Source organism: Trichoderma reesei (genome assembly GCF_000167675.1).
Source record: "Trichoderma reesei QM6a unplaced genomic scaffold TRIREscaffold_21, whole genome shotgun sequence".
NCBI lineage: Eukaryota > Fungi > Ascomycota > Sordariomycetes > Hypocreales > Hypocreaceae > Trichoderma > Trichoderma reesei.
The window spans coordinates 515,999-535,535 of NW_006711168.1; the positions used below are offsets into that span (position 1 = coordinate 515,999).

The 19,537-nt window shown below is 55.3% G+C and overlaps 4 protein-coding genes across 4 annotated transcripts; 1 reads left to right on the top strand and 3 right to left on the bottom strand.

Annotated features, from left to right (window-relative positions):
* Positions 1–2,635: 2,635 nt before the first annotated feature.
* On the bottom strand, positions 2,636–4,918 carry TRIREDRAFT_5296 (type I 3-dehydrogenase-like protein; the record flags this gene model as incomplete). Its single annotated transcript, XM_006968056.1, has 2 exons — positions 2,636–4,390; positions 4,532–4,918. 2 exons carry the CDS (start codon positions 4,916–4,918, stop codon positions 2,636–2,638), a joined length of 2,142 nt encoding a protein of 713 aa, XP_006968118.1.
* Positions 4,919–11,229: 6,311 nt separating this feature from the next.
* TRIREDRAFT_51228 (uncharacterized protein) lies at positions 11,230–13,217 on the top strand. The gene is made up of 4 exons (XM_006968123.1): positions 11,230–11,878; positions 11,950–12,197; positions 12,274–12,622; positions 12,710–13,217. Exons 1-4 carry the CDS (start codon positions 11,240–11,242, stop codon positions 13,013–13,015), a joined length of 1,542 nt encoding a protein of 513 aa, XP_006968185.1. The 5' UTR covers positions 11,230–11,239; the 3' UTR covers positions 13,016–13,217.
* A 324-nt stretch (positions 13,218–13,541) lies between these two features.
* Positions 13,542–15,761, bottom strand: TRIREDRAFT_67325 (uncharacterized protein; the record flags this gene model as incomplete). The annotated part of the gene is made up of 1 exon (XM_006968189.1): positions 13,542–15,761. The coding sequence occupies one exon, from the start codon at positions 15,759–15,761 to the stop codon at positions 13,542–13,544; it is 2,220 nt and encodes a 739-aa protein (XP_006968251.1).
* A 686-nt stretch (positions 15,762–16,447) lies between these two features.
* On the bottom strand, positions 16,448–18,292 carry TRIREDRAFT_26746 (uncharacterized protein; the record flags this gene model as incomplete). Its single annotated transcript, XM_006968065.1, has 1 exon — positions 16,448–18,292. A coding segment is annotated over one exon (1,845 nt), but the record flags the coding sequence as incomplete, so codon positions are not given.
* Positions 18,293–19,537: the final 1,245 nt, after the last annotated feature.

Below are 19,537 nucleotides of genomic sequence, written 5' to 3' on the forward strand. Positions count from 1 at the left end.
GTGTAAGTGCCCCTGAGCTTTGTCATACATGGGTATTTTTGGAAGCACATGTACTGATTGGGTCGATTGCACGTTTCGCTCCTTAGTTGGCAACCAGGGCTATCTAATACTCGTACATGTGCCTTACCAAGATGCTGATCTCTTTAAGGTTGTGCCATGGTTGAGGATCCTTCGAAAGAGCTGAAGCCCATACTACCTACATGTAGGTACTGTACATACCTAGTAGGCAAGGAACATACTGTGAAGTAGGTATTTAGCCCGCCGAGCGGTAGGCATGTAAGAGACAAAAGTCAAGTCCAGCATCTACCTAATGGCCCTTGTTGTTGTCTTCTCTCCAGGCGACAACCCGTCTTGCCTGTCCAGCGCAGACAACGTGAAAGACAAAGAACACCAGGACCCCTGAATCGCCGCCTACTGTACATGCGAATACAGCAAGGCATTCCCCCCTCCTCCTCCCCCTGTCAGCCCAAGCCCTTCCCTCCCGCCAACAACAAAACAAATCTTGTTAAAAATTCCGGGGACAGCGTAAAAGGTTAATCGGCCGGCACATTCACATGCGTACTTAGTACTAGGTAGTCCTAAGGTATCCTTCATACCTACTACAAGGCAGATCCGAACATCCCACCACTAAATAGCAGGTCATCGGCACTTTCTTTCTCTATTTTTTTCTTCATGCCTTTCTCCTTTTTCTCACATTATCTCGTGCTTTTCCATTTACAACGTCAATGACGGACAGATGCGGATGCACCTACCATAGTTATTCCTCCTCATCTTTTGCATGAGGTGTACCTATGTTGAGTCGATATTTGGTTGCAGTTCTTTTATGACGGACGCGCATATAGAAACTTGGAAGGGGAATGGAGGTCGTACTTCGGTAGTGTAACCCATCGCAGTGATTAAAACCCGCATGAAATCTCTCCCCTTGATACAAGCCCCTTTCTTCCGCCCACTTACCATTAGAAAGAAAGAAAGGGAGAATGAAGAAACAGAAGAAGAAGAAGAAAACATCGCGGTTCATGGCCCGCATCGGCGAAAAAGACGCCCTATAAACGGCGTTGGATCGACAAAAGTCCTATAAGTCTCCGTCCACAGCCCTATGAATTTTCGGACCAGGCTATAGAAATAGTACTCGTATGTACACGGACAATCGGGACCAAGAGTGATTCCAAAATCCCTACCCTATGTACCTACCCATCCGTCATCAGAAATTGCTCCCATTAGCCATAGATGTCCTGCTCTACACTCCCAAACTCACATATAGAATGCCTTCTTATACATTGAATTGCTAGGTACTATTCGTACACGCACAGAAAATAACCCAGCAGTATTTCATACAACGCTTCCATACAGCTCCTCTATAGAGTCCGTCATACCATACATACATACATACATACATACATACATACATACATACATACAGACATACATACATACATACCTACAACAACAAGCAAACGCCCCCTCACAACCCTCTCATGCCTCACCTACCTCCCCATCGTCCTACCTATCAAATCCGTTCCCTCCCCTTCCATTCCTTTCCTTCTAACTCGTCCCCAATAGCAATGTAATCTTGCCGCCCGACTGCAATGCAAAACCCGGCTTGGGGGGGGGGGGGGGCAAGGTAAGCTGACCCGAAAACCCCGTTCGGCCTATCATTTTCCTGGTGCGCAAACGACAGGAACAAGGGTGTGTAAGGTATGGTATGCAGTGTAAGTAAGTAGGTAGGGGAGGGGAGGGGACGGAATCGCGCACCACCACCGAAAAGGGTCCGTAATACGCTTCTGAGTACCTACCTACTGTCGGAGAAAAGAGAAAACAAGTCCATGTGCCGATAGTCCAGGCCGAGGGAAAGCATGGCCCTGCCTTGCAAAGTACCCATAGGATCTGTTCACCGTACGGACGTCTATCCGGACGAGTGCTGGTACAGAAATCCGTGCCTCTAGGCTCCGTAGAATACGAGACCAGCGAGTCCAATACAAGCAATCCTCCCGTACATGGTACCGCTGCTTTGCGTCGCCTCACGTCGAACGGCTCACGGCCATGATGGCTCATTGTATGTAGTAGTATGCAGTATGCAGTTGTGTAAGGTAGTATTTTCGATCCGGACCCAAGTCTCCAGGGCTCCCTCTTTCCCCCCCTCAAATCCTCTCCATGCTCCGTCCGTATGTAGGTGGAAAATGACATTTTCTAAGCAAAAAGTCGCAGCCTAGCACTCGATTGTCTCCTCCATCCCCCATGCAAAATGCCTACCTACCTATATACATCGTATATTCCACATGTCACTCCTCGGAATACCGTACAGCAAATCCAAACAACCCCACGAAAATTGCGCCAGATGCATAGAACAATGAAGAAAAGAAATAGCATGCCTTCTGTGTTGCCCTCGCTTGCAACGCCACAGATGCGGATTCACCAGACAAGAACCGAAGCGTATCCATAGTCGGGTTCTCCAAACAGGTCGAAAAGGGCAGCTCGATAGCCCGCAAGAAGTAGAAGGAGAAGAAGCAAAGGATTCCTCCCCCTCTCTCGCCATCCTCAATCGAGCGACAAAACAAAGAGTCCGGGCCAGCAGCTCGCAGTGGGTATTATTATATCAGCCGAATCCTTTCGAAACAAAAATAGACTAGAGATGTGCTCAGAATAAATTGCCGCTGGCCAGCCGCACGAAGCTGTACGGCACGTTTTGGCCGACCAGCAACCGTAGGCTCTCGACCGTCGTAAAAGCCGCCACGTCCGCAGCGTCGTATGCGGTGAACCCGCTCTGCTCGGCCACCGCGACTGGGTCGTTCTTTTGCTGCGAGGCCGCCTCGGCCAGGTTCAAAAAGACCTTCCTCGAGTTTGACGACCCCGGCGGGCCGGCCTCTCCAAAGACTCGCAGCAGCATGCCGACAATGTTGCTCTTGCCCCGGCCGAGGGCTGAGATAATCACAAAAGGCGCGCGGTTGTCCGCCACGGATCGCGCGCGCTGAAGACTCTCCATGCTGATAAACTGCTCAATGGGCGGCGCGTTGCGGGCCAGCCCAGACGGTGTCCTGAAGCCGACAGTGTATATCTTTGCAATCTTGAGCGCCTTCAATGCGAAGAAGACAGGCGCGGCGTCGTCGGCAGTCAACGCCAGCACAACCGCGGTTCGGCCAAAGTACGCAGAGGGTGCCAAGTCACGGGTCAGTGTGGACAAGATGCCCCTCCAGCTCGCATTGTCAAAGATGAGCGATGTGTTGGGGGCAAGGCCCGGCTGGCCTCCCGGTGGCAGAGTGCCGCTGGCGTACTGCGATGGCGGCGTCGACGTCGATCCTCCTGAGCCTGATGCCGATGACGACGATGCGGACTTGACAACGATGGTGTCAATGATGCCGATTCCCTGAGCGGCCTCGGACAGTGTCGGGCCCTGGCCGTTTCGCAGCGTCGAGAACCACGGGTTGTGCTTCATGATGGTCTGGTAGGACAGGCCCGGGTCGAGGTAGGCGCCTCCAAAGTCTTTCTGGTTGCACCACGCTTGGATGCCCGCCGGGTTGTTGTGCTGGCGCTCCACGACGGCAAACTGATGCGGCAGGCCTAGCTCGTTGAAGCACTTTTCGTAAAAGGGAGCCCGCGGCGCGATGGTCCGAGCAGCGGCGCTGCTGATGCCGTAAAAGTACTTCTTGGGGAGCTGGCCGAGGAGTGCCAGAGCGGCGTTGATCTCGGCCGTGCTCATCTGGCCGGGAGCAGCAATGATGGGCAAGAGAGGATGGGTGATGGGCGAAAAGACCGTGTTGAGCGTTCTCGAGAATTGGCCAATCTCGCCCATGTTGACGGCCGACAGCGGTGGCCCATCGGGGTACTGGGCCCGTATCTTTGAGCGGAAGTACTCGAGCTCAAAGTTCTCGTTGTGGTCGTTGATGATGGCAATCATCTTGACAATGTCGGCATACTGCTTCGACCTGGCAAACACGTCTTCGGCGTACTGTGACGGCCACTTGAAAGTCCCCGAAAAGTCGTGAAAGGCGGACATGATGCGCGAGTTGCCTCTCTTCTCGTATAGCTTCTTTCGAATGCGTTCCGGCAGCCACAGCTCGACGTCGATGTATTCGACCCCCCACTGGATCGCGCGGTACAGATATTCATAGTACAAGTCGGGCTTGTCCATGGGAAATCTTCCATTCTCTTGCGTGCATCTGGTGGTGAAGATGATGGGCAGCTCCGTCCTCTGGCGCAGCAGCATCACCTGCTGCCCGACGTAGCTCAGACTCGGAATGTCGGAAAAGGTGCCGTCGGCCCGGGGTTCGCGGAGGAGGTCGACGCGGATCTCGACCGCATCCGCTCCGACGGTGAGAATGTCCAGGTTCGGAAGAGCCGCCCGGACGTCGGGAAACGTGGTGGAGATGAAAAAGGTCCTTGGCTTGGCCATCAGCTGGCTGTGCGGGCTGATCTGGCCCAGCGTGAATGAGATGAATCGAGCGAGGTCGCGCCTGAAGAAGGGGGTTTCGGTGTAGAGGAACTCATAGTCGCAATGAGCGGAGAGGTGCAGGTCCGGAGGCATGCCTAGGTCGACGCAGTGAGCATTGATGGCTACGAGCAGCTGTTGGTCTCTGTCCTCCACGTCCCGCTGGGCCTCGTCGAGCGCAAGGCCAATCACGAATCCCTCGTCGTCGTGGTCGACGTCTCTGAAGTGTCGCTTTATTTTAACCGGCTTGCCCAGTACTTCGGCGAATACGGATACAACATGCTCCTGTCCCTGCCCGTAGACAATGACCACTATTCGAGAGTCTCCCGGCTGTGGCGCGCCCTTCATCAGCCCGCTGTCAATCACGACCGGGTCATGGTCGGCGGTGCCAGGCTCCTCCATGTTGGCGGCGGCCGAACCGTTGTTGATGTGCTGTGACGATATAGGTGCGGGAGTGGGCGACGGGCTCGCCAGCAGCTGCTGAACAGCAGCCATCGTATTAGTGATTCAGATGAGACTGCCCTCGGGCCACACACTTTTGCTCAAAAGGCCGAAGATGACTGATCGTTCAGGCTGTCGCTCCGGCAAAAAGGCGACTCGTCCCTTGGGTACACACAATGCTGGCTCTGTGATTCGTAACCACCTCCACCAGCTCGGCGCTGCATGCCAAGGGGGAATCGGAAAATTGATGACCCAAACGCTTCGAATACGACAATTTGCGGCTCCGGTGCGCCAGCGATAGGCGAAAGGATCCTGATCAGCTCCGGAGGTGGCGTGTTGGCCTCCTACTGTACTCCAGCTATGACTCGGTGGCAGGACGAGCTCGACTTCGCGAGACCGGGTAAAACCGAGTCAGATAAGGTACCCGGCGATCTACTCGCAGAGATGTCGTCGCAGCTACTACAACTCGAGCCCAAAGTATAGCCCCCCGTGGAGAAGGCCCGGTTAGGGCAGGTAGCAGTGAGGAGGGAGGGGACGCAAGTCAATGCAGAGCGGCGGCCTGGACTATCGACAGACGACGGTCTATGCACTCTCCGGCTCCTGTCGCTCCCCGTCAGCCCGTTAGTGGCAGAGGCGCCGGATGACTTCCGAATCGTCTCGACAACGAGGAATCAAGATACAGTCGATGAAGCGAGACGTTTGTCGAGTCTACTGTACTCTAGAAGACGCCACGACACAGAGGTTAGCGGCGCGACAAGAGGGCCAGTCTGCCAGGATACTGCTTTACCGCCGGCGACACAAACGGCAACCCGCTGCCCTTAAGAGGACGCCGTAGGAATGTCTTTTGTTAGCGAACAAGCGCCGAGAGTGGCAAGGGGCTTCCTTCGTTTCTTTGTCGCTCGCCCGAAAGGCAACGCAGGTCCCGGCACCTGCTTGACCGAAGCTTCTACGCAAAGCGGAGGCGTTAGATTAATCGATCCTATAGGTCAGAAGCGAGGCCCGAAATCGTATGGCCTCGTCGTTTGTTGGTGGAGGGATTTGCAGGGCCAAAAGCAGATGCGAGGCGGCGATGGACGTCTATCGGTTGGGTGTGATGCTAATCGGTTCCAGCAATCCAGAATCTTGGCTCAACGGAGGGTGGCGCGAGACTGAAGGCGAGAGCAGATCAGGACCATGTTCCCTTCCAGACGACGTTGGCAGTCTTTGCCTTTTTTTCCTCCTCCTCCTCTTCTCTTTCTGCCTCTCTCTCTCCCCTTCTCTCTTTTCTGCTTTTTCCGCGGCGGCTCTTGCTCGGGCCAGACTAGATTCCCAACCGTCGGGCCTTAGATGCCTGAGTCGAGATGGCCACTCCCTTCTCCCGAGCACCCCAACACCCAAGACGATCGTGAGTAGGTAGGTGAGGGCGAAAAGGTGGCGCAAGGCCCAGAGCGAAAAGACGGCGACGAAGGTGAGGCTTGCTTCTGTCGGCTCTGGTGATGGAGAGGGAGGAGCCGATCTGAAAAGGTGAACAAGGTGCGGCCCAGAGGTTAGTAGCCTTGAGGGTGTGCGCTTGGCGGTGCTTGGCGCCGCGAGAGGAGATGCGCGCGAATAGATTCGGCAGCAGCAGCAGCAGCAGCAGTAGAAGCAGAGGCGGCAGAGGCAGAGGCAGAGGCAGCTCGTAACTCGCAAGGCAGCGGCGGGATGGCGAGCGAGGCTGGCAGCCAATGCGCGACACGGCCAAAAGCTGGACGGCTGCGAGTGCGCGCAAACTTGTATCGGGAGGATCATGTCCAGTGCAGCAGCGCAGTGGAGGCTTCGGTTTCAAGCTGCGATGCTGGCTGGTCTGGCGGGGGGACAGGTAGCTGGTACGTGCGCGCGCAGCGGGCGGCGGGCGTTGGCAGAGGTACAGTACACCAGGCTCCAGCTTTCGGTTGCCGCTGATCCAAGCAGCCGTGGGGTTGTCGGGCAGCTGCTGGGGTGGCCCAGGGGAGGCCTGCAAAGCCCCAGCGCGGGAGCCGCTGGAGCTCGCTGATGGAAAGCTTAGCGCTGTTGCGCCGCTGGCCACAGCACCTGTAGCTGCCCTCCAGTGCACCTACTAGGTGGTACTAGTAGTCCAGCACGTCCCCTACAGCCCACTGGAGCCGGCCAGTCAGCCCTGCTGTCGATTGAGCTTGGCCCCACCCCTCCAGCAGGGCCTCTGCAGCTCCAAATTCTCCCTATTTGCCGGCCATATTGAGCAGCGACAATTCTCCGCCAATCACGAGCCGACGCCCCGCACTGCTGCCGACGCACGATTAACCCCCCAATGAGAGCAGGCGATGATCAATCCTTCCTTCCAGGTTGGACTCTGCATCTCCAAAGTACACGATACACGGAACTGCCTCTTTGAGTGTTCAAAATGTCATACGCACTCGCTGTCTGGAGTCAGATTTGGACGGGCGGCGATGCGTACTCTGGACCAGGGCAGTACAACTCCGGGGCTTGTCCGGGGTTTTTGGAACGATGAGTTGAAGGGAAGGGGCTCTGGACTGAAGGAACAGGAGCTCCAGGTCACTTTCTTGATGTACATGCTTCTACTATGGTGATGATCAGGCCTCGCTGGTCTTTGACTACTACTACCAACTCCTCATACTTGACATGTAGGCACTCTGCTCTTGATCCCCCCTTTGGCTCACTCTGCTTCTTCAATCTGTTGTTCGAGAGCTGTTACTCCAGGCCCGGACCTTGACGGAAGAAGTCCGCACGGCGTCTCTGACTAACAAGAGAAACTCTCTCTTCCCGCAGTTTGGCGCCCCCCCTTGCGGGCAACCGCTCGCGCTCCATCAGGAGAATCGTAATCCTTCCTATCACAACTAGCAGCGGAAAAAGACATGCCGGGCTGGGCCTCTCTTTCTGGCCTGGAAGCTGGGCACCTCAATTTCTTCTCCAAAGACAGTGCTAGCGCGCATTGATGGTTGATCTTTAGTCTCTGTCTGGCAAATGAATTTTACATACCTTACTTGTACCGGAACCAGCCCCGTTGCCTCCTGTCGTTGGTCTTTGCTTTCACGGCCAACTCTGCCAATCTGAGAGACAAATGGGCATTCACAAGAGACGCCGAGGTCATGTCGCCATAGTCTTTGATAGGGGTGCTGGTATCGTATCTTATGACATATAGTACCTACTTTGGTAGATAGGTAGTAATTCTCCCACCGGCCTCCTCCAACTCTCTTGTCAAGCAGTCCCCAGAAAGCCAGATTGTCGTATCGTCAGCAGGCTACGCAACTTCAGTCTCTTCAAGTACATATCCGTACGTCTCATCTCTCGGAGCCGATGCTCTGTTATACACCAGCACTCCTAGGTCGCAGAAACCTACCTAGTTGATCCTTCCAGCGGGGACAGCTTCTTATTTCGTCTCGAGATAAACCACTCTCCAGTCATTTTCCCTTGCAGCTCCCTAAACCCCCGCAGCCCGACTAGCATGAGTAAGACCGAAACGGCTCCCGATCTTGTGGGGGAAACGGAGCACGCGGATGGTCTTTGCCCGAATGATGCTTGGTTTAACCTCCTGTCTCCCCCCGGCAAGGAGAAAGAGTAAGACGGTTGTTGGTTAGGTCATCACGCCAGCGTATAGCTATACGCTATCACGGAGTTTCAAGTTCTTGACCCCCGCGGAGGGCTCTTTACCGCCGAATAGAAGAAAACGCCCCGGTATCGATCCAGTGACCGAGCGAAGGATCGTTGAGAGAATACGCAGCGTCGTACTATTGCCCACTTTCTAACTAGACATACCATCTGCATGTAGTAAGTTGCTATCAGTCAAAGTAATGCCGCGTTTCACCCATTCTCAACAACAACTCGAAAGTGTCTCAGTAGCATCCAGTCAGAATCAGCTTTTGCTGAGCCTGTTGGTAGCAAACGTGCTTTGTTATCTCTGGAAAGTTTTGGCGAACAAAAGCACCGCCAAAGGGTGAGCATGTAATTCCACGAATGGGCAACCGGCGTTGCTTCGACATAGACAGACTAGGATCTGATTGCACGAAATATCTCCGAGAGGTGCCAGGGCTCAACGGGTAACCAATGAGCATGAGTCTTTGATCCCGTCACTATCAAACGCAATACAACTAGATGTCCTGTTGTTTTGTCAGCAGGGGGCATGCACACTATCTGTGAGCTGCTCCGTACATGCACGTGTGTCATTGAAGGGTCTTGACTTCAACACCATGTGGCCAAGAGCCGCGATCATGAGCATAGACAGATTTGTGTAAGCATCATACAGCGTGACTAGTGTTAAGCCGTGTATAATAACGGGCACTAAGCAACCACGTATGATAACTTGAACAGTCGATGCTAAAATCGGCAACGTCAAAACTTTCCCTGTACAGAACCATCACGATAGAGCCGATGCTTCATCATCATCCTCAAGCACCGGTGAAACGGATGACCTCCTCAAGAGCAACATGGTATGCAATGCCAGGGCTGGAAAATTCATTCCACAAGAGCGGCCGTCGACGAAGTTGACGTGAGATCTGCCTCCAATCATCGCAAATGCCCCTGCTTCAGCTGGCCCTAAAATGCCCAGGTCTGGTGTCATGGGAGAAGAAACACGATTGAGCAGACTGTCCAACATGATGCTCAGAAATTCCGCCACGGGAAAATCGCAAGAGTACAACGACATCAAACTAATATGCCTCGAATCAGAATGAGTCGAAATGGCGAAATCGATATCATGCTGTGTCTTATCAAACAAGTCACCTTGCTCAGCGGTATATACGTGTAGGTAATAATAGCAACAACTTCACTACCTGTAGACACTATGCTGCTTGCACGAACTGCAGCTGTTTTAGGTCAGGTCAGATTTTGGACCAGATGCCAATCATGTTGTCCTCGGTATCGATGAAGCGGGCATAATGGCCCATGTTGCCGCCAAGGTCAGATTTGTGACTAAACAGCTGTCAGATCGGAATAGCCTCTTTCTTCTCGGTCACCCTCCTTGCTCCATGCTGTAGGGACACGAATATCGGAACGTACAGTTGCGTTTTGCCGCCGAGTTTTTCAACCAGCTCAAGGGTCTCTTTGCAGTTCCTAACGTTGAAACTCGGATGGACGGACAGGCCGTCTTGAAAGTCTATCGAGTGGTTGATGACGTGGAATCCATCCTCCATCACGTAAAATGCGCCATGCAACGTATCGCCGCCGTTGAAGAAATACAGCTCTTTGACGCCGGGTCGCTGGTGAGGGACGCCGTTGGGGCTGATGTCCCAGGGAAAGATCTGCGAGTAAAAGGCCACGGCCCGCTCAATGTCGATGACAGGGATGGCGAGCCAACACATTTGACCGTAACGTTCTTGCTGTACAGTAGAAGGGATGAGTTTCAAAGCTCGGCTGACGGATGATGCAATGGAGGTATAGTTGCTCAAGGAAAGAAGGGCAAGGAGATAGTGTACTGTTACCTCGTTAGATGACATTTTCGGGAGTTGCTGCCTCAAACTACGAGTTGTTAGGTATGATTATAAAGATTCGATACTACCTTGTGGTAAGGAATTTGCACACCACTTTTGGACTCTAATGTGGTGCGGTCATTCAGATCTACGATAGATGAGATGACGGACCTCACGCATTCTTATATGGAACGATTGGTTTCTTCCATGGGAGCCGGTTGCCAGCTTGATGATGACCGATTGCATTTGGTGCCAAAGAACACCAATGGAAGCCGAGGTGGCGCAGAGCTAAACGGACATTAAACCTGAATCTTGAGGATGACTGTGAAGCTGATCGGCTTGATTCTGCCGGCGCTATAGATGGCTTCAGAATCTTTAGCTGGTTGCCTTGGACTACTATCCTGATTCGCTACACTCAGTGACAGAGAGAGCCTTTCGTGACGGCAGCTCACAACCATTTTCGGCGGAACTTGAGTGCTCAAGACAGTGGATATGTCTGTATTCCACAAGTTCCAGCTCTGAGCAATGGCAAAATTGTAATCTCGACACATGTAGTCTTTCTCGAAATGTAGGGTAGGTAAGCAAAAGTCAATCGCAGCTGATGACGTTACATAATCAAATAAGCTAAGCCCCACACAGCCACAACGTGTTGACTGCCGCCCCACAAGTGGCTCCTCTCAGCCAATCAGACGCGCCAAAGCCCAGACGCACGTCACGGCTGCAGCAAGCCTTCCGGAGCTGCTAAAGATCAGCTGTTTGTGCCTTCACGAGCTGCTTCTCCCTTTGCTTCTGCATTTTCCATTCCCTCGTGTTGATTTCAATTCCCCGAGCCCGGCATCATCAATTTCATCTCTGGTGAGCTCCTCCATCTGCCATTGGACGAAAGACACACGTCTTCGCCCTTTCTATAGCATCCTCTGCCCAGCCATCAGCACACACTCATCACCAAATCGCGTGTCGCCTGCAGCTCTTCGCAATGGCAGAACCCATCGCCGAGACGCGACCACTCGAGGGGGAGGCTGCGCCTGCTGTGGAGAAGCCGGCTGCCGAAGAGACCATTGAAGACGCAGCTCCTGAAGAGGCAGAGGCAAACGCAGATGGAGAAGAAAAAGATAAAGAAGAAGATGAAGAAGAAGCAGCAGCAGTACCAGTTCCTGAAGCCGGCGAAGACGAGGTCGACGACGACATCAAGTCCAAAAAGGTCACCCTCGCCGACCTGAGCGCAAAGGGCACCGCGCTCTACGCGCAGAAAAAGTACGAGGCCGCCGCCGACATCTTCTCCCGAGCCAGCATCCTGCAAGCCGAAATCAACGGCGAGACGGCCCCCGAGAACGCCGAGATCCTCTTCCACTACGGCCGCAGCTTGTTCAAGGTCGGCCAGAGCAAGAGTGACGTCCTCGGCGGCTCTGCGCCCGTCGAGAAGAAGACGAAGGCGAACGGCTCCTCGTCGAAGAAGGCCGCCAAGGAGGAACAGGTAACACAGGAGGGCGAGGCTGCTCAATCTGGAGAGGGCAAGGAGAAGAAGAGCGAGGACAAGGCCGACATTCCCGAGGGAAAAAAGGTCTTTTTCCAGTTCACGGGCGATGAGAACTTTGACGAGTCTGACGAAGACGAGGTGGGTAATATGCCAGCCAGCTTGACCAGGCTTGCGTTCGCTGTCTAATTACCCATCGTTTCAACCAATAGGCCCAGGAGGGAGACGAAGACGAGGAAGAAGACGACGACCTTGCCACTGCCTTTGAGATTCTCGACCTCGCTCGCGTCTGCTACCTCAAGCAGCTGGAGAAGCTGCAGGAGGAGGAAGCGCAAAGCGACGGCGACAAGGGCAAGGGCAAGGAAGCCGCCAAGGAAGACTCTCCAGCCGTCAGACACATCAAAGAGCGCCTCGCCGAGACCCACGACTGTCTTGCCGAAATCTCCCTTGAGAATGAGCGGTATGCCTTGCAGATTTTGATGTCCTCCCCCCAAAAAAAACGAGACGCGACGCGGCTGACTTGCCCTCGTGCGCAGATACCCCAATGCCATTGAGGATGGCCGCACATCTCTGAACTACAAGATGGAGCTGTACCCCGAAGAGTCCGAAATCATTGCCGAGGCGCACTACAAGCTCTCCCTCGCTCTCGAGTTTGCCTCCGTCACCGCTGCCGACGACGAGGGCAAGAACACCAAGCGCGAAGAGATTGACCAGGGCCTGCGCGACGAGGCGATCAAGGAGATGGAGCTTGCCATCAAGAGCTTCAAGCTGAAGATGCAGGCAATTGAGGTTGATATCGCTAGCTCAGCGTCGCCAGAGGACAACGAGCTGTCGCGCAAGGCTGTCGAGGAGATGAAGGAAGTCATAGTAGACTTGGAGCAAAGGGTATGTGACCTGGCGAACGTGACCTTAAATTTCTCGATTCTTATATCACTCTGCCTCTCCATCTCTGCCCTCACTAACACTTCGCAGCTCGTCGACCTTCGCAAGGACCCCCTCAGCGCAAGCGACCTCCTCGGCGATGGCGCCAACCCCCTGGGCGGCATCCTCGGCGCCGCCTTTGGCCAATCTGCTGCCGACGTGCAGGCGCGCGTCGAAGAGGCCACGAAGAACGCCGTGGACCTGACGGGCCTCGTGCGCAAGAAGAAGGCCAAGGTGGATGACGCCGAAGCCGCCAACGGCAATGGTAAGCGCAAGGCCGACGACGAGTCTACCGAGCTGGAAACGAAGAGGACCAAGGTCGAGGAGGAGCAGCAGACTGTGGAGGCGGAGAAGTAATCTATCGGCGCGCTTGATCAATTTCCAACTCTGCTGGTTTCCACCATTCGAGGACCAGACTCGGATGAAGCTGTATTTGCAATTTTGTTTTCTCTTCTCTGGGCTGGGCCGAGCCCATCTGAAAACCCGCATCCCCCCTTTTAATTTGGGGGGAAACAGAAAGGAGAGGAGTTTAGGGCGTCTGGAAGGACAAGGGGGATGGGCAAAGAAAGCTTGCTATGAGAATAGCTCTACAAACGAACAAATAAACAAACGAATACCCCTTTGCGATGGTTACTGCGTGATCTCAGTTCACAATGAAGATTATACGCATGTAATTGGAATAAGTGAGCTTCCCTCTATATGACGCGTGCTCTCTTCCCATCTTGAACTTTTTTGTATCATGCCAAATCAACCCATTGATTACAACAGCCACACGAAGCCAAAAAAAAAAATAAAACCCCAAAGCAAGATCAGGACAAATGCAATCCCAGATATATACACACTCCAGCACCCCCCCATCAGCAAACCTCCCTCCCTAAAGCTCTTACAGCTTAAAGCTGCCTCCGGAAACAACCTTGGCCGCAACCTTGGTCTTCTTGCCCTCGACGTCGGTAATCTCGCCCTTGCGGTTAATCACCTTGACGCCTCCCTTCTTCAGCTCTGCAATCGTATCGCGCTGCATCTTGGCCTTTGTAGACAGCGTCTTCTTTGCAGCACCACCAGCAGCGCCAGAAGTAGTAGAAGCAGCAGCACCGTCCGCGCCAGCCTTGCGGATGCGCTCCTTTGCGCGACGCCGTCTGCGCACCTTGTCCTCGCGCGACATCTCCTGCCTCGCGACGGGCAAGCCGGCGCTCGTGACAATCTCGCCGGGGGCGGCATTCTGCGCGCCGGCCTTGTACACCTCCTGGGGCGCCATGCGGCTCTGCTCGCCGGAGATGGCCGAGGCCGTCGTCGGCTGGGCGTCCTCCATGGCGACGGCGGCCACGTCGGCGACGACGGAGACGCTCGGCGCCGCGGGCTTGGGCCGGTAGTTCCAGCTGCTGAGGGCGTCGAGGCGCGCCGAGACGTCCTTCCACAGGGCCTCGATCTCGCGCTCCTCGCGCTGCAGCTTCTCGTCCGACTGGCTGACGTAGGCGTCCGGGTTGGCCTTCTTGACGTGCTCCTCCTCGTACACCTCCGCCAGCCCCTTGCTCGGCTTGCTGTCGTCCAGCTGCTCGACCATGCCGCGGCGCGTCCCGCTCGGCACCGCCTCTGCGTCGGGCCGCCGCCGGAGCACCTCGTCAAACTCCTGCGCCAGGATGCGCCGCTTGATCATGTCCTCGATGCCCTCCGTCACCTCGGGCGTGATGACGGGCACCGGCTTGCCCACGTGCTCAAAGTCGAGGTCCTCCTCCAGCAGGGAGTTGAGGGGCCGGTCGGCCGCGGCGGCTTCTCCGGAGAGCGTCCACTCGCGCTTCGCCACCGACGCCGCCTCCAGCTTGCGAATCTCCTCGGCCAGCTTGGCTTGTCGTCGCTCGTGGGCGGATCGCCGGGACTTGGGGTCGCCCGCCGAGACGTCGGACAGCGCATCTTCGGAGTCGTCGTTGTCCGACTCGTCGTCGAAGAGATCTCGGCGCACATCCGCCATGGCCCTGTCGACGTCCTCTTGAGCGGGCTGCTCGGGCTTGAAGTGGACGCTCTTCTTGGGCTTGCCGCCTTTGCTCTTGCGGGGCGGCGGCGCAAAAAAGTCCTTGTAGTAGATGCCGTTTGCGTTGAGGTCCAGGCCTTCGTCGTCCGCAGCCTCCTCGTCGCCGTCAAATTCATCGTCGCTCGCGCCTTCAGGTGCGTCAAGCGCCATGTCGCCAAAAGTTGGGCCGTCCTCCTCTTCGTCGTCCTCGTCTTCATCTTTTAGCTGGTCTTTTGCGCCGTCTTGTGACTTGCCATTGCGGCCGGCCATTTTGGAGCCAGCGGTGGATTGTGTCATTGGGTCTGCATCCCAGTCGATTTCTTCGTCGTCGCTGGCTCGGTCGGTGTTGGGGTCGCCTCTTGCGTCTTGCTCTTCAAAGTACTGCGATTGCCGGTTGAACTCGTCAATGTTGAAGAAGCCGTCGTTGAGGCCGTCGGGGTCTTCGACGTATTCTTGGCCTTGTTGCTCCTCTTCATCTTCGTCTTCTTCCTCTTCCTCGTCTTCGTCAAGTCCACTGAGGTCCTCTTCGAGGCCATTCTCCAGTGCCTCAATGTCTTCTTCGTCTTCGCCATCGAGCTCGTCATCCTCCAGCTCATCCTCATCCAATTCGCCATCGAGCTCATCTTCATCCTCGTCTTCATCTTGTTCCTCAGCATCAACCTCCTCAGCATCACCAAGGCCATCATCGCCCTTCTCCCCAGCAACAACCTCCCCCTTCTCCTCCAACTCATCCAACACGCCCCCCGAAAACTTCAAAACGCTCGTAATGATCCTCCTCGCCTGCTGCCACACCTGCTCCGTCTCGAACCCATCCACGTACACCTTCCTCAGCTTCAACACCTCAATCTCACCCCTCCTCCCTCCCAGTCCGCTTTCCCTCTTGCGCTTCCGGCTCTCCTTCAGCCTCGCCTCCTGCTCCTCGCCAACCTCGGCCGCGAATCCCTCCAGCGTCTCCTTGACCACATTGAGCGAGCTCGTGGGGAGGGACTCGTCCGGCTGCAGGAAGACGTGCCTCTTGTCGGGGTGCAGGCTCTCGAGCAGGCTCAGCAGCGACTTGTTGTTGATGTCGTTCGCGCCATTGGCGTTTGCGGAGGACATTGGGGGTACCGATACGAGTGGTTGTGCAGTCATTGTATGCGACGAGTTCGTCAGAGATGGCGACGTGTCTGCCGCCATGCTCTTCTTTTCTGATTGTTATCCGTAGGAGGATCGATGTTATCCTCTTCTACTCGATTTTTTTTTTCCTTGATTGGAGAAGCTTGAGCGATAACAGCCGCAGTGGAAAAAATTTTAGGCTATCGATTGGAAGTCCGATAAAAAAGTAGTAGTGAGCTAATCACCCCACAACAACTGGTCCCGCCACTGCTCCAGCTTCAGGCCTTGAGCCGCTGTAATTCCAGTGCTAGCCATCAACCAACCGCCGTCGACTCTCAACGAAGATTGACGATGCATCGACGTCCACAGCCTCTGGCTAATGGGATCCCAAGCTCTATCTGTGTGCAGATATTGGTCAGACAATGGGCAGCTTGCATGAAATTGACGTTGTATCATTAAGAAAAAGCGCTGACGTGTCGGAGAAATGTCCGAAAAGACACCCGCCTCCTTGTGACGATGCCATTCTTGGCTACTTAGGTACATACAAGGTATGACTATGCATGCGATGAGCCTCCTTGTACGGCCCGGTAAATGATTCTGGCTTGGATTAAACATATAAACTCCGTAGGACACATATCACACATCATCATCGTCTATCTTGAAAGTGAATTCGAGTTCCCTCTTCACAGGCCACGCCGCCCACCAGTGCTCATCAGTGTAATCTTCTGCTTCTTCTTCTTCTTGCCGCCGCCGCCTCCTCCTCCTCCACCACCTCGAGTGTTGCTGCTCTGCCCGTTATCTTCTTTATCCATGGCATTCAATGCTTCCATTTGCCTGGCGAGCTCGCTAGGGCTCATAAAGACATCTTCGTCCCTGAGCCATCCGTCATCAGCATTGCTGGGCGCTGGTATATCTTCCATCCCAGGAGCCGTTGACACAGCTGGCGTGCCCCAGACAGTCCTCTGTGCGGAAGGACTCGTCGACATGGAGGCTAGCGTGGAGAATCCCAACCGTGCCTCGGGAGGTGTCGTACCCGACGGCGCCGCCAGGGGCTGGAATTCTGACATGTCCACGAAAGGGGGCGAGTCGTCCTGGATGGGCGGAGAATGAGGCCGGCGGGATCCCGTCAGGTTCCGCAGGGCAGCCGCCTCTATCCTTTCGGACTGGAGGCGCTCTCGCTCTTCCTGTGCAGCCTTATCCCGGTTGCGACTCCGCCTCCGCTCGATATCAGAGGCAAACGTCTCCAGCGTCTCAGCAGGGACAATGTCTGTCCAGTCGCACTCCAGAAAGCTGATGACGCAGCCATGAGGAAGGTGGCCCAGATATTTTGCCCGTCTCCGCAGTGTGTCATCGACAACGTGGCCGGTGGAGATGTGCTCGACCCTGGGAAGCAGGGTCGATGGAAAGGCTGAGAAGGATCCAAATTGCGTCTTCAGAATCCGAATGTCTAGGGGCGAAAGATACAAGTGTGGCAAAGCGCTGTAAAAGTAAAAGTCGGACTCGGACGACTGCTTCGCAGAGCTGGGCAAGGAGCCCGTACTGGCTTCATCGGCGCCGCCAAGAGTAAGGAGCTTCTCCTTGGCGGCATTGACCGCATTGACGGCCTTTTGCGTCCACTCGCCGTCCTGCCCAAACAAGGCTTCGTCTTCCGCAGCCTGCTGTAGCATCGCCGCAATCTCTTCGTCAAACTGACCGGCCATGTACTCTCTCGTGCCCTTCATGACACGAGCGTAGTCCAGAACGTTGGCGGCAAAGTGCCACGGTACGCTGTCTCCCGAGTTGAGCACCTCGGCTCCGCTCGCGCGCGGAAGGGCAAGAGTTGAGCCTGCGTTCCGCGCCATGAGCCTCAAGACAACGTCATCGCCAACCCGGGGGAGAGGGCTCTCCTGTCCAGCGTAGAAGCGCACAGGCCGCACGTCGGGGAGATAGATGTTGTCTTCGCAGATGGGGCACTTCCTAAACTTGGCGGCCTTGCCCGGTTTCGCCTCGTCCTCGCTCAGCGCCGAGTTCATGAAGCGAAGCAGGCACGTCAGGCAGAAGATGTGTCCGCACTTTGCCATCCGGGGGGCGACCGGCTCCGACAAGCATATTGGGCACGACGAAGCCTGCGATTCCGACGACGCAATGACCTGCATGACATTGGACCAGTCGAGGAAGAGATCGGCATCCGCACCTTGCTTGGAGTAGTCTTCGTCGGGAGAGACGACGAAGCGATAGTTGGCGTGGACGTAGCGGGACTTGTCGACGGCGTGATAGCCTGACCCGGGACCCCAGGTTGGATTTCGCCGATAGGACCTGGGGTTCGAGTGGTGATGATGGTGGTGGCCGATGTCGTGGTGGTGGTGCAGCGGCGCTGAGTAATTCAGCAGATGCGTGATGGACGTCTGCCCACGCCGACTCGTCGGGTTCCTCAGCGCCCTGATCTCCGCCATGGCGTCGTACTCGTCGACCAACCTCTCGTTCATGCTGGGCCGGCGCTGCGTCCGATGCTGCCTCCGCGAGCTCTGTCCCTTCCGGGGCGTGGGCTGCGGCTGCGAGGCTGCGGGTGCCGGGTTTGCGCGGCGAGCCGTCTCGAAGGCCGGTGTCGCCGGCGCCGGCTGGGCGGGCACGGGGTAGCTGGACTGGATTTGAAGGGACTTGCCCGCGCTCGGGTTCGAAGGGTTCATGATGCGATGCCCGAGATGGCGGCTGATGGGACTGTAGGTTGGCTGATTGGAAAATTGCTGGTCGACTGCTCAGCCGCCCACGTCGTCGGAAGCGGGTGGCGCAAAGTCCAGCATGCCCACGATCGGCACGTCACTCGAAGCCCCGGCTCGCCGTCACGGCTTGGTAATCGTGGGGCGAGAAGCTTCGGAAGAAGACGATGAAGCAATGAAGCGAGACAAAGAAAAGCGATGGAGGCAAAGAAGGGGAACAAGAGGAACAAGAGACGACGGGTTGATGGAAGCTTCTCCAAGAGGGACCCGGTTGGCCCCGGCAGTTGGAGGATGCAGGAAGTAATACAAGAAAGTCCAAGATGCTGGCTGCTAGCGGGACGTACTTGGAAATGGGCGAGTCAGCGGCGGGGCAAAAGGCACGGGAGTCTCTAATGACGCCTGACAGGAACAAGCTCCGCGGATGCACGTGATTTTGCATGTGACTGAAGAACTGTGTGAGTGTACAACGAACGACTCGGGAATGACGGGGAGATGCTGTCAAATCAATGGCCACTGCTTGAACATCTACTAAGCAATGCACTGCATCAAGCATTGGCGTATGCAATTCATGTAGGCAATACCAAGCAAATCAACGCTGCATATATAGTATCTATCTCTTGCCATCATCCTGACAGCCTGCATGCACACTCTGTAGATGCGGGCAATATCCCGGCCAGTGAGTCACAGCAAGATGCAGCGATGCACCCAGCCACCCCCCGCAGGCAGAAGAAAGCCGGGTTCCTACTCCTCCAGAATCTGGTCCGGCTGCCAGCACTGTCAATCTGTGAGAAGCTGCAAAGAGAGATTCCAGTAGTATGGGACTGTAAATTATTAAAGTAACGACAATTATTAAGTGGGCAAACTGTAGCTACATGAAAGGCATCATTCCGGAACAAACAGACTAGGTAGGGAGGTTCCATACCAAACATCATGCTACCAGACGAAGGGATGGTTTTCGCAAGCCCATTTCCTCCAGATACCCATGCAGAGAGACGGGCATAAAGACGAATATTGCACATGCAGCACACACACACCCACGAAAGACAACATATAGCTCAGGTGAAGAAGTCAGGGTACATGTCA

Excerpts from the sequence above, each read along its gene's own strand:
- TRIREDRAFT_51228 (XM_006968123.1), top strand. The coding sequence starts at position 11,240 with ATGGCAGAACCCATCGCCGAGACGCGACCACTCGAGGGGGAGGCTGCG. Across the intron at positions 11,879-11,949 it reads ACGAGTCTGACGAAGACGAG|GCCCAGGAGGGAGACGAAGA; the intron begins GTGGGTAATATG and ends TTCAACCAATAG. Across the intron at positions 12,623-12,709 it reads TAGTAGACTTGGAGCAAAGG|CTCGTCGACCTTCGCAAGGA; the intron begins GTATGTGACCTG and ends AACACTTCGCAG.